At 37.7% G+C, this 14,002-nt stretch overlaps 1 protein-coding gene across 1 annotated transcript in view; it reads right to left on the reverse strand.

Moving 5' to 3' along the window:
- Positions 1 to 1,260: 1,260 nt before the first annotated feature.
- The window catches only part of LOC124872027 (inactive dipeptidyl peptidase 10), a 30,312-nt gene continuing 17,570 nt past the window's right edge, over positions 1,261 to 14,002 (reverse strand). Inside the window, 16 exon segments of the mRNA XM_047371682.1 lie at positions 1,261 to 3,187; positions 3,268 to 3,340; positions 5,209 to 5,267; positions 5,379 to 5,478; positions 5,572 to 5,626; positions 5,702 to 5,896; positions 6,033 to 6,099; positions 6,196 to 6,294; positions 6,543 to 6,590; positions 7,857 to 7,975; positions 8,327 to 8,374; positions 10,761 to 10,852; positions 11,656 to 11,760; positions 11,871 to 11,912; positions 13,505 to 13,628; positions 13,777 to 13,874. Of these exon segments, the coding sequence (XP_047227638.1) occupies positions 2,970 to 3,187; positions 3,268 to 3,340; positions 5,209 to 5,267; positions 5,379 to 5,478; positions 5,572 to 5,626; positions 5,702 to 5,896; positions 6,033 to 6,099; positions 6,196 to 6,294; positions 6,543 to 6,590; positions 7,857 to 7,975; positions 8,327 to 8,374; positions 10,761 to 10,852; positions 11,656 to 11,760; positions 11,871 to 11,912; positions 13,505 to 13,628; positions 13,777 to 13,874 (1,542 nt within the window). The 3' untranslated portion in view covers positions 1,261 to 2,969.

Consider the following 14,002-nt stretch of genomic DNA (forward strand, 5'->3'; position numbering starts at 1 on the left):
TCTTCGCCATTATCATGGGGTTCGTTTAACGAATATACCCATCAAAGATATTACATTTTGTGTTTTTATTAATGACAACTATATTGACTATGGTATAAATAACATTTTCCCATTAGCCAAACATTACATAAACAAACGTCGCTTCTTCAAAACCAGGCCAAATTTAATACACTGGAAGAATGAGCTAAATTTACTAAGTCGTTATTTTTTGTGAAGTCTAAAAGTACATTTAGGTTGACCTCCTTTTTTGAAAACATTTGTATTTTAATTATTTACCCTGAATATCATGTTGTATACTAAGGGTTATGTATTTTAAGTTGCAGCAACTTGGTCAACATGGACAATACAAAGAAATGATTATTGACTTGTATAGGTCACTATCTGAGCACCCTCCCCTCCAACCATTACCAACCATGCAGAACACAGAGTTGAAAGCAGTGAATTCCCCAGATTTACTAGAGGCTGCACTTTCTAAAAAAAATGTAAACAAGCATCTCTGCCTATCAGCATCCTCACAATATTTTGTAGAGCTGTGGTGGAGAGTGTGCTAATGTTGTGCAATATGGCAGACAAGATGGCCCTGCAGAGCACAATGAGGGGGACCGATGAGGTCACTGAAGTGTCCTTTCCTTCTTTCCAGGATCTGTTTTAGAGCACCTGCAGGAACAGAGTGCTGAACATTATCAAAGACTCCAGCTGGCAAATCAGGCAAATGTTCAAGCCAAATAAAAAGCAGAACCATCAGACTGGTACATAGCTTTTTTCCCCAGGCTGTTAAAATGCTGAACTGCTGTTTTGTGTTATCCTTAATTTAGAAGTTTGATCTATTTTTTGTCCATTTGTGTTTTCAAAGATCTATTTATTAGTTTTTAAACTGTTATAGATGAAACAGAAATGCTTTCTTATTTTTGTATGCTACTTATTACACTGTACAATGAAATGACAAAGCATTCATTTGAATTGAAGTGCTATAAACATAATACAAACCAGAACAAAACTGTGATCTGTATGTAGAAAGAAGTATAAGTGGCATTATATTTATATCTAAATATTAATCCCATAAAATGGTTCTATGAAACTATGGGCATAACAGATGAAGGAATATTTTTTATGTATTTGAAATAAAAACGTCCAGCTTTATTTTTGAGTAAAATGAAAATGGAGTAGCTTATATTCTGGATTAAGTTGGATTTTGTTTAGTGACAACATGCACTCTTGATAGTTTGATTGCTTTTGTAAGCTTTGACATAATTCCTGAACTGTTTGTGCAAAGAAAAAATTTAATTCTGCATTACACAATAAATGGTTAAAATACCACAATGTATCAAAAAACAGAAATAATACTTCTAAATACAGGGCACAGACACTTACATTTCTTGTAAATTATTATAATGTTTGAACTGAAGCGTGATATAAATAGTCTCTGTTGCATATCAGTTGCATACTTGTTGGTATTCACACAATGCAAACAAAATGTTAAAATTTAAAATCCATAAAATGTTTTTGGCACATTTATCACAGTCCTTAAGGTAAATCCCATAACACAGTAAAAATGTTAAAATAAAGGTGCACCTCAATAAATTATAATAAAGTTAAACAGTTAATTGATTTTAGTAATTCAATAAAAAAAGTTAAACTCATACATTATATATAGAACGATTTATTTCAAGCGTTATTTCTATTCATTTGAGAATTATAGTGTAAAGCAAATGAAAACTAGTAAATATGGTTTTCAATATGTAATGGCCATGTTATTGCCTACATAATCATAGAGAAGACTGCTGACTTGACAGGTGTCTATCAGACAGTCCCTTACTCTCTCCAGAAGGCGTGCAAGTCACCAAAATGTCATTGCTAAACTAGGTGGCTGTTAACAGTGTTGTATCCAGCCATATTAATGGAAAAGTATAGAAAATTGAGTGGAAGGACAAAGGGTGCACAGATAACAGGGACAAGTTCTTACTATCAGTGATGATTTGGGGAGCCATGCCATCTGTTGGTGTTAGTCTACTGTGTTTAATAAAGTCCAAAGTTAGCACAGCTGTGTGTGCAATAAATCTGCATATGAGTTTAACTTTTTTTATTGAACTACTGAAATAACTTTACTATTCCACAGGGATGAAATTGTAGCTCTGATTTTATTCTGAGATCATGCAGGCTATGAACAGACCGGTAACCAATTAGGACGCTTTATTCAACGTTTTGGATTAACATACATTTATTAAATAACCATCCCAAATATTTACTTTTGGAAGACCGATTACCTCATTTCTCAAAGTAATCAGTGTGCTAAGATGTTTACTTTATGAAATACGTTACAATTTTCAATATCTCCCAGTATGGTTTTTGCTGTTGGCAGGTTTTGCAACCTCTAAGACAGGGGTCCCCAACTCTTCATGAGATATTGTCTTCCAACTTTTTCTTGTATGTATGTTCCAGTGCTGAATTAAATCAAAAGCTCATTACCAGGCCTCTGCAGATCTTGACATGTCGAGACGGTAATGTAACCATTTGATTTAGGAGTGTTGGAGCAGGGATGCATTTCAAATTGAAGGACAGTGGCTCTCAAGAACTGGATTTAGAGACCCCTGCTCTGAGCTTGGAAGACAACAACGAAAATCCTGGAAAAATGCACAAAATGCAACAATCAACATCATGCAGCCGTTATGACATGCATGTTTTATAACCTTTGTAAACTTTTTGAGTCAGTGGCAGTCTCATCCACATCATCTCAAGTGAATTTTGTAAACAAACTGTTCCTCAAACATATAACAAAACGGCAGAACTGATTGTGTGCAACATGTCATACAGTACAACAATTTTTCCAGACGTTACAGGAGATGATCTGATACTTTTGGTCCCCACTCATCTGCTCTAATTCTTGGTAACTTGACCCAATGAAATGCATAACTGTTGCATACAGTCCTCATCATGAGTCCTTTCAGAAGAAGAGATGGAGGACTCTGGGTTCAGTCATCTTCTTCCGCTTCTTCCTCTGGGGCATCTAGGAGGGTGCTGTGTTTCAGGCAGTTTTGGAGATAGTTCACCACAGTCCGCTGGAAGTGTTTAACGCTGCGGGGCTCTCTCAGGATGTGGCCCTCATCTGGGTACAACTGCAGGGAGTAGTTGGCCTCCACCTTCACGAGGCGGCTCAGGAGCTCAGCACTGTGCTGGAAGTGGACCCTCGCTTCAGGCAGAAACGCCCAAAACAAGAATTAGATGTGAAATTATTCCAAGAATTGATCATATAAACTAATAAAAACTCACCATCTGCAGTTCCATGTAGAATAAGGAAGTTCTCGTCTTTTAGTTTGTTGACGTCTTCAAGGACAGAGGCAGTCTGAGAAAACATAGCATTTTTATAGAGGTGTTTCATTTAGTTTAACCCAATTGGTCTGCAACAAATCCCACTTTATAAAAATCTTTGGTTCCTGCTAATTTTAAAATGTTGCAAACATGGAAAATAATTCCAGTATATCATTTGTTATAACTGCTGGTAGTTGTTATGCTATGGCTACACCAGATCAGCTATATCATTATCTTTATAACTTTAACTTTGAAAAATAGTGACATTCTTGTTTGTCAGTAATCCCAGTCCGACTGATGTAATGGACAGTGACTGCATTTGATGCACTCCTGAGAACGATTTTTCAAGGTGAAACGGGTGCATCTGGGAGTCGGCTGATGCCGAGCTTTGTTGTTGCTGTGAAAGGTTGTTTTTGCTGTTTAAATGTGCATTGGTGGGCTGGTAGTCAATATAACATTGACAAGAATTCTAACATCCAATATTTCCTTGAACAATATTTCATCAAATGCACCTAATAAATATTTTTGCTCCCTTCACATGAGTTGTTTTAATATTGCAGCAATGAGGTCCTTTCATCTCTGTTTGATGTTCTACACTGAGAGACCTGAACACTGTTTTGTGTGCACTTCTCTCAGTGTAGTACATTAAAAAATATATTGGATTGAATTAGACTGAAAAAAATATTATGTAAAGAACGCAATTCAACTGTTCTGCAAGCCAAGGCCCTAAAGGAAACAGTAAAATTGAATCAACTCCCTAAAAAAATCGAACTTTTATGAAAACAAGATGCATTGCAGGCCGGATTGCTGTATTAGATTGTTTTAGGTTTGGTTGGTTATTTTGGAATTTAGTATATGTCTGATACTTTTATTTTGATTAATTATAAAACTGACTAAAGTGCATGGTGCCTTGCAAAAGTATTTAAACCCCCTGGTCTCTTTCACATTTTGTCACATTACAACCACAAACGTCACTGTATTGTATTGAGATTATCTGTGATTGACGAACACAAAGTAGTTCAGAATTGTGAAGCAGAAAGAAATTGAGACATTGTGATCTAAAGCATTTACTGTACAAATAAGATTCTGGAAGGTTAATTGTACATATGTATTCAGTCCCCCCTAAGTTAATACTTTGTAGACCATTATTTTTGATGCAATCAACTTTGTAGACCATTATTTTGATGCAATCACAGCTGCAAGTTTTGTGGGGTATCTAGCTTTGTACATCTGGAGACTGGAGTTTTTGACTATTGTTCTTTGGAAAAATGGATGGCGTCTGAAAAGTAATTTTCCAGGAAGTCTTGCCACGGATTCCTAATTGGATGTCCACTACAGGACATGACTGCAACATTCTGACATCCTTTGGTCTAAACCTTGCCTGTGTAACTTTGTCTGTTTATGTCTTGGTCCTGCTGGAAGGTGAACCTTCATCCCAGTCTCAAGTCTTTTGCAGCCTCTGAAAGGTTTGCTTCTGGGATCACCCTGGATTTAGCTCCATCAATTTTCTAATCATCTCTGACCAGATGCCCTGTCCCTGCTGATGAACAATATTCCCACATGATGATTCTACCACCACCATGTTTCATGATGTGGATGGTATATTCAAGTTAAGTTTTGATTTCATATTAATACAGCACCTTTTTCCACATGCCACATTTTCTGTCCAGATAAGGTGGATGGCTGTGTCTTGTTTTTACTAATTAGGTGGCTTCTGAAGGTAATTGATTGCAATGGATTCAACAGATCCCACACTCTTCAAATTCTGATGTGAAAACAAATCATGTATCTTTGTTAGTTATGCACTTTCTTGTGTTGTCATACCATATAAAATTAAAATAAAATAGAAAATATATAAAAGAACAAGGGGTTTGAATAGTTTTGCAAGGCAAAGAACCTCACCAAGTAGGCATGCTCCTCCTTTGCTGGAAGTCCAAGATACCTTTCAGAAAAAGCTGCACCTAACAAACAAAAGAACATATTAACCCAACACGTTACTTGGATCTAATTTTCCGTGATACAACTTTCGTGTGCTTGTTGAGAGAATGTTTAAGGGTTGGATCTTAACTCACTATAAAGCCTGAAATCAGTTATTGGTGCCACAGCTGCAGTGCATTGAAATAGTTTGTCTGTTGCAGCTAACATTTTGAGAGTTAAATAACCTCCAAGTGCCTATGATGAGAAACATAAAAGAGTTAAACAGTAATGCAGCTTTACTAAATTCAACGTAAAGTTAAAGCTTCAAATCTAAACAACTGTTGAAACCTTTCCGTAGAGGGCTATCCTTCGATCATCGATGTAAGGCAGCTGCATCAACAACCTGTGAAGTACAAAAGTCCTTCAGTTTGCCTCTTTTAAGGGTTTTAACACTATTCTGCTGTAGAAATTCACTGACTCTACAACTCCCAGATAGTCTTTGACTTTCAGCAAACCAAGCTTCCGAGGATCCATCACTACAGTCTTCTGCCCACGCCCCACCCCGCTCCGGCCGTCCACCCAGGCCAAGGCCACGTTGTGTGTGCTGCAGAGGACCTGAGGCCAGCCGAGAGAAAACCTCTCCGTCACAGTTTGGCTACCAGGAGTGCCATCCCTGAGTGTTTGAGAAAAACAGAATAAACAGTTGTGGTGATAAATTTAGTCTTTTGCAGTTGTTAAAAATAAGCCATGGATCATGAGTTAAAAAACAAAGAAACCAATTTTTCACCTGGATGTTCAGAGACACTTACACCATAATGAGAAGCGGGAGCAGGTTGGCCTCATAGCCCTGAGGTAGAGATAGTTTCAGGTGCAGATCTATAGAAGGAAAGCACTGCAAGTTCAAACACAAGTGCTGCATTGTTACAGATGACATAATGTAACTAAATGAAGGCACATGCTGGTCTTCTCTACCATGGTTGTCTGCTTGCACTGTTCTAAACAGATTTTCAGGGAGCCTCTTGTCCTCTAGAGCTTCAGACATTGGGTTGTTATCCTCCAAAATGACATAACCTACACAGGAAACATCCGAAGAAACATCACCTTTTTACAGTTTTACTTTAGGCATAAGGACTAACTGTATACAGTAAGGCAATGGGCTCATTTTAATGATTATTGCTCCAGCTGGGAGTGACAGACAGATGGCAGTGTTCACAAGTACATCATTAGGGCCTGTTCTAAAACAGTGCCCTCTGCAGGCTGTTATGAGGAACTGCAGAGGCCTAATATTGTATAGTTAATAAGATAGATTTAATACTTACTTGAAGGGTCCCTCGTACTGTGAACCGTCACTTTAGGGATTCCTGGGCCTAAAGGAAAATTAAAGAAAACTGTGTAAACTGGCCAAGAAGTGAGGCTCTCTTATTCATCTGAATTATTTACAATGCTTTGCAAAAGCATTAATACTGCTTGGATATTTTGACATGTTACAATCACAAACGTCAATGTATTTTATTGTACTTTTTATAATAGACCAACACAAAGTTGTAGAAAATTGTGAAGAGTACCGAAAAAGATTCATGATTGTCAAAACTTTATCTAGAAAAGTGTTTGTGCATTTGTCTTTAGTGCTCCAAGTCAACAATTTCTTTATCCACCTTTCACTGCAATCACAGCTGTAGCTCTGGCTGTAAGTTTAAGCTGTTGTCCTGCTGCAAGGTGAACCGCCATCCCAGTCTCCAATCTTACGCAGCCTATTAAAGGTTTTCTTCCAGGACTGCCCTGTATTTAGCTACATCCGTCTTCCCTTTAACTCTGATAAGCTTCCCTGTCCCTGCTAAACAAAAGCATCCACACATCATGATGCTGCAGACCCCATATGTCACGATGGGGATTGTGCGTTCATGGAGATGTGAAGTGAACAATGGCTTTCTTCCTGCCACTTTTCAATGAAGGCCAGATTCACAACTAATAGTTATCCTGTCAACAGATTCTCCAACCCAAGCTGTGGATCTATGCAGCTACTCCAGAGTTATCATGGATCACTTGGATGCTTCACTGATGAATGCTCCTATTGCCTGACCTCTCACTTTAGGTGGACGGACTTGTCTAGGGTTGCAGTTGGTTCATACTGGGTAATGGATTGAACAGTGCGTCCTGGATTGTTTCAAGCTTGGGATATTGTTTTATAACCTTACCATGTTTTAAGTACCTCACAACTTTGTCCTTGACCTGTTTGATGTGTTTCTTGGTCTTCATGATGCTGTTTGTTCCCTAATGTTCTCTAATAAGCTTTTGAAAACTTCACAGAGCAGCTGGATTTACACCGAGATTAAATTACAAACATTCGAATCCATTTTTAATAGTGTAGGGAAGCTGGTTGAACTGGATTTTATAAAAGGGGTATCAAAGTAAAAGGGACTGAAGACAAATACAGACCATATGTTTCAGATTTTTATTGGTAAAAATCTTTTAACATTTAGCATTTTTCTTTTACTTCACAATTATCCTCTTCTTTGTGTTACTCTGTCACATAAAATCCCAATAAATTGTGCTGAAGTTTATGGATGTAATAGGGCAAGAATGTGAAAAAGCTAAAAGGATACTTTTCAAAGTACTGTACGTGTTTGATTTACCTAAACAATAGAGGATGAAGTGGGTTTGATTGGGGCTGAAAACAGCTTTGAAGAAGCCACATCCATCAATGAGGTCACATGAGATGCAATGACGCTGAAACACTCCATTCAGGTCCACACTTAAGAAAAATTGAAGAAAACAAAACTGTGCGTCATTCTGCTGATTGCCATTTCTTTTGAGCTTTTATTTTATTTCCCGTGAAATTGAAGTAAAACTCTCTGTATTTGCTCGCAATCTTGGTCAATAAAGCTGATTCTGTTGTTTCAAGCTGATGACATATTTGATTAATAGTGTATAATTTTTACAGGAAGGAAAAGTTTACAGTTTTCAAAAGTGTATCACCCTGGTTGTCTTTCATGTTCATTTGGTATATAACTGAATTATGCATAATTAAAACACAGCCTGTATCTCCTTGTTTGATCGATATACAATAAAAGAAACTGTGAATTTTCACACAGAGGTGGTGTACCTGTAAAGGTGTCTGCTCTCTCTTGATTCTTCTGTGCTCAGAAAGTAGCTGATAAAGAGACACAGATAAAGCAAAATGATTATAGAATCATAATTATGTGGCTCGCTTTCAGGATGAAGCACATATTAGTTCATAATTTAATTTATCTAAGCTGAATGAGTCAACATTATCTTTTAGGACTGATTCAAACTGAATCTCATCAACTTTACTCAATGAATCTTTTCCTTTCAGAAGTTTTTTACAATTAAATATAGACAGGCTTTCTAAAAATAACTTCTCATAAGTTAAAAAGTTAATGGCAACATGACTCTTGTTTAACTTACAAGTACACTTTGTGATACTCGAGTCAATCTGGTTGGAAAAAATTTAAAACAGATAAAACTGAAATGAGCTTGACTTAATTAAAAACAGCCAACAACAAACAAAAATCATTTAGTGAACCCTTAACTCATCTTAAAGTACCTTGCAAAAATATCCATAACACCTTTTCATATTTTGTTATATTACAACCACACATCTCAATGTGTTTCATGGGTATTTATTGTGATAGACCAACATGGAAATATGCACAATAGCGATGTGGAAGAGAAATGATATATGGTTTTCAAAGATTTTTACAAATAAAACTTTGAAAAGTGAAGGTTGCATTAGTATTCAGCCTCAAGACCGAGGCACACAGCAGATAAGTCAGGGATAACACTGTAGAGAAGTTTAAAGCAGGCTTAGGTCATAAAACAATATACCAAGCTTTAAACATTTGACAGAGCTCTGTTCAATAGATTACCTAAAAACAGAAAGAGAAAATCACCATCCACCTAAACTAACAGGCACGGCAAGGAGAGCATTAATCAAAGAAGCAGCCAAGAGGCCCATAGTAACTCTGGAGGAGCTGCAGAGACAAAAAATTTTTTGAATCTGCCAAGACCACAACCATTAGTGGGGCACTCCTTAAACCTGACTTACATTGAAGCATGGGAAGAACAAAGCCATTGTTCAAAGAAAGCCATCAAAGGTCCTGTTTGTAGTTGGCCACAAGCCATGTAGGGGGGCACAGCAAACATGTAGAAGAAGGTGCTCTGGTCAGATCAGACCTAAATTCTACTTTAGCCTACATAGACAACGCTATGCGTGGAAGAAAAGAAACACTGCCCATCACCGTGAAAACATCATCTAAATCGTGAAACATACTGGTGGCAGCATCATGCTGTGGGGATGCTGTTCTTCAGCAGCAACAGAGACGCTGATAAGAGTTGAGCGGAAGATGTAGGGTGCTATATACAGGTCAGTTCCTCAGGTAAACCAGTGACAGGCTCAAAAGACCTGAGACTGGGGCAAAGGTTGAGTTTCAACCTTTAAACTTCCACCCAATGCTACTTAGAATGGTTCAGATCCATGTATATTCATGTGTTAGAATGGCCCAGTCAACGTTCAGCCCTAAATCCAATTACGAATCTGTGTTGAATTGAATTTAGATGTTCACAGATGTTTTCCATCCATTGTGACTGAGCTGTGACTCTTGTGCAGCGAAAAGTGGAATTGATTTAGGGGTTCTGAATACAAATAAACACTTCAATAAACTAAACTTTTCAATAAATCAAGTGTTATTTTGAAGTTATGCACTACTTTGTGTTGGTCTATCATCAGAAAATCCCAATAAAATACATTGCAGGTTGTGACTGTAACATAAAAGAGGGTGGAAATGCTTAAAGGGTACGGATACTTTAACAAAGCTCTTTAAAGTAAAAACATTTTATCTAAGATTGTTGATGCGGCAAAACTCATATTTTGTGTCAAAGCTAAAACTTTGACGACGACTAAAACGTCAAACTTTGAGGTGTCCCCACATCATCCTTCATTCTGAGTATACATTATTCATGATCACAATCTATCAGTACTCATTTACATACTTCAGCGTTTTAATAAAGTCAGCCTTGCACCACAATGCAGTCATGTTGACTTCCCACGTCTGCGTGAGTGTATGAAGAGGAAGAAGTTGTTTAGAGGCAACAAGCAGTGACAGCCTGAGAGCTGTGCTGCTGACGAGAGCTCACTGCATTAACAGCGGGCTTTTCTGTGCTCGTCCGTTGAGGATTTATGCCCCCGGCAGGATGAAGGCAGGTTTTAGCAATAATCTGCTCATCTCATGTAATCCTCAAGTAACCCTTTGTCCTCTTTTCTGTCAGTGCTTTTACTACTCCAGTCAAAGAGACTGTAGGCCCAGATCAATACTACTTGTTCAGATGTCTTATTTAGTCATTTCTAACTCCAAGGGTATTAATTCTTGACACATAGACCCCAAGTAAATCAGGGATTTTTCACTCTAGCGGTTGAGACCTTTACATTATAATCTCTATTTAGAGCAAGATATGATCATTATGGTGACTGTAACTTATGTTTTCAGATAAAGATTTTCCATAGTGTGGCTCCGACATACATTTTTCCAGCATTCTCATCTAAGGCGCAGAGCAAGGTGACATCCCAGCTCCCCGATGTCAAGAAGCGAGGGGGGACAGAGGGGGTGGCAGGCTGCATTACACAGACACACAGAGAAGAAGAGCAAAACAGAAGCATTCACTTACACAGAATAAAAATAGGTACAACTGTACAGCAAGGTTCTGTCAGACCATGGCAGGAGGAAGGGCAGGTCGAAAATGTGAAATTCAATCAAAAGACCGGTGGCTGTAGTTTGTTCACAAAAAAAGAATCCTGGAAGATATTTTTATTATGATGGCAGAAATTACAGTGGAAAAAACCTTGGAAGTGGGTCTTTGCAGAAAAAGTTGTGTAGGAAGAACCTTATTGACAAAAAACAGTATGTACTCCTCTGGTTTGTTAAAAGAACATTAATATTTTATTCCAAGTTATACCAACAAAGATGAGAGCAATTTTGTTTTTGATTAGAATATTTCACCTTTAAAATAAATATCACACAAATTATTTTAAAAAACAAGTTATGCATGTTTCAGTATGTTTCTGTATGCGTCTTTTAAAGTCATTTTTAAGCCCATTAGAAATGAAATGTAAGGCCTTAATAAAACAAATCTAACATAATAAATTTATAATTTCTAAAGTTAATGAAAGATTAAGCAAGTTAAATAACTTTGTCAACTTAAACTAATGTTTTTAGATCTGGCATGTGACTTGAGGACTTGGGTTGTTATAACCAACCTATAATAAAGAGGTATGTTTTTTAAGAAAGAAAAAAAAATGTTTTAAAGCACTTAAATGACAAAAAAGATGAACAACATCGTAGGAACAAAAAAACTTTAACCCCTGAGATGCTGGCATCTGTAATCCCACAGTTTGTAAAGGGGCAGAAACTGACTCACCTGGACCGTCAGACCAGCGATGTGGTGAAACTCTCCACGAGCGCCTTGTTTTGCAGGTAATATCGTATAAAACATTGAACCGTCCGATGTAAACAAAGGCACGTCCTTTTGATAAAAGGATGAGGAAACATAGCGGTAGTAAATGTGTGTGAAGAAAAATAAAGAATAGAAAGAAATGTGTGAGGAAAACTTTCTCCAACACTACAGATACGTACCTGTCGCTGATTCTGCATTATGTCCATGGCCATTTTGTGTTTCTATGGATTTCAAGACGAAAGACAAAAAAATATTTCTAAGTATTTGAAAGAAAAATACTGCTTTATTTACTGTTGATCATTACTGAATCAATCTACCCTCCTAAAAACAAGCCTCCAAATGCACATGCCTCTGATGACATCACATAAGGCAACCAATTAGAGTACTTTAGATTACGTCCATTTGTATTTTTCTTCTTTATATGTATGTTTTTAACTAAATCCTTTCTTGAAAGGTAATTACTTTTATTCTAAATAAAAGCACCAGATTGTTTTAGCCATATGCGTAAACACAAATGGATTTCAGGAAAACAATAACAGTCGTGGAAGTGATTTTAGAAGGGGACCAGAGCAGAGATTGGACGGAGAGCATCAGGAGCGTACATTTTCAAGATAAGAATGTCAGCTGGATTATATCCAGACTTTGACTGGACCATTCAAACAAATGAATGTGCTTTGATCTAAACCACTCTATGTTGGTTCATGGTGTATGTTAAGGGCTGATGTAGCACTAAAGGGTGAACCTTCACCTGGTCTTTTGCATCCTTTAAACATGTTTTCTTACAGCATTGACTGTATTTAGCTTAACTCTGACCAGCTTCCCCACAGCATCATGCTGCCACCTCCATATATCATGATGTGGATAGTGTGCTCAGGGTGAAGTGCATTGCTACTTTTCTTCCACATAGTATTTTACATGTAGGCCACAAACTCATTTTGCTCTCATCTGAACAGAGAACCTTCTTCCACATAATGCGGCCCCTGCATTACTTGTGGAAAACTGCACATTGTACGTTTTATGGCTTCCTTTCAACCTTGGCTTTCCTCTGCACAGCTACTAGTGGTCCTGTCAGAGGATTGTCCTGTTTGGGCAGTGGATCTCTGCTGCTCCTCCAGAGTTACCATGTGCCTTTCGGCTTCTCCTATTGCAATTCTGCAATTGTGATTTTCTCCAACTATAAGGACACTCCTAAACCTTGTAGAAGATGTTTACAGAATAGCTAAAGCAGCTAATGCTGGCAACGGTGTATCCATCAACAAACTGGACCTTATAGAAGCTCTTGTACATGTAAAAGTAGACAAATACTTTTTGCAATATTGTGTATATGCATGCCACACTTTCAATTTGTAAAAAAAATTGAAAATCCACATAATTTTATTCTAGTACACTTTTCAAAAACTATATATTTTATGAACCCCTGCAGTAAAAATCCCAGCTTGCTTCTTATTGTCAGTGTACCTGTTAGTGAAGAAATACACCACTGGATAGTAACTTTAAAGTAACGTTTTTAAAGAAGGTTTAATAAAATTATTTGTAATTATTGATCACCGTCATAGATTATTAAACCTAGCTTCTAAATATAAAATTGCATGAATTTCCTTAATACCAATGCAGTAAAGTTCAGTCAGTCACTGAAAATTCTTCTCATGTAGCAAATGACTTCAAATATTAATCGAGGCAGAACAAATCAGAGGTTCAGGAAATCAATCTCAACTCCCCAAACTGTGTAAATTAAGCAAAATTCTATTAAAGCGTTATATTGCAGTGGAAAGCCCTTCAGACTATTAATATGGAGTTAGCGACAGCCGCTCACCTCTGAGCATGCCCCCGTGGTGGCCTCACACACGCAGAGCACTGATTGGTTCTGGGCACGATTCAGCCAGCGAACCGAAAGTCGGGTGCTGCTGATCCAGCTCACCATGGAGATGTAGTTTTCCCTGAAGAGGTGATGCAGAAAATGATATGCAGAGGAAGAAAAGTGATAAAGAGAAGCAGTGGCTGGGAACGGTATCTGGACAGTGTAATCATCTCTGACAGGTGCCGTCTGAATTCACAGAGCTTCATTCTAAATTCACAGAGATGTACCTGGCCCTGAGGGAGTCGGGAGGCAGCATCTCCAGAGTGTGAGCTGGACCATAAAGGTTCACTACAAGCAGACTGACTAATGGGATACTGGAACCAGCCTGTAAGCACATGTAAAATAAAAATCGCAAATAAATAATGTTAAGAGCATATTCTGGCAAATCTTTTTTGACTTGCGGCACCCTGTGTAGAATGTGAAGGCTGTGTGATGAAAAAGACCCAAATCCAA

The sequence above is a fragment of the Girardinichthys multiradiatus genome, chromosome 1, assembly GCF_021462225.1.
Source record: "Girardinichthys multiradiatus isolate DD_20200921_A chromosome 1, DD_fGirMul_XY1, whole genome shotgun sequence".
In the NCBI taxonomy this organism is placed as follows: Eukaryota; Metazoa; Chordata; class Actinopteri; order Cyprinodontiformes; family Goodeidae; genus Girardinichthys; species Girardinichthys multiradiatus.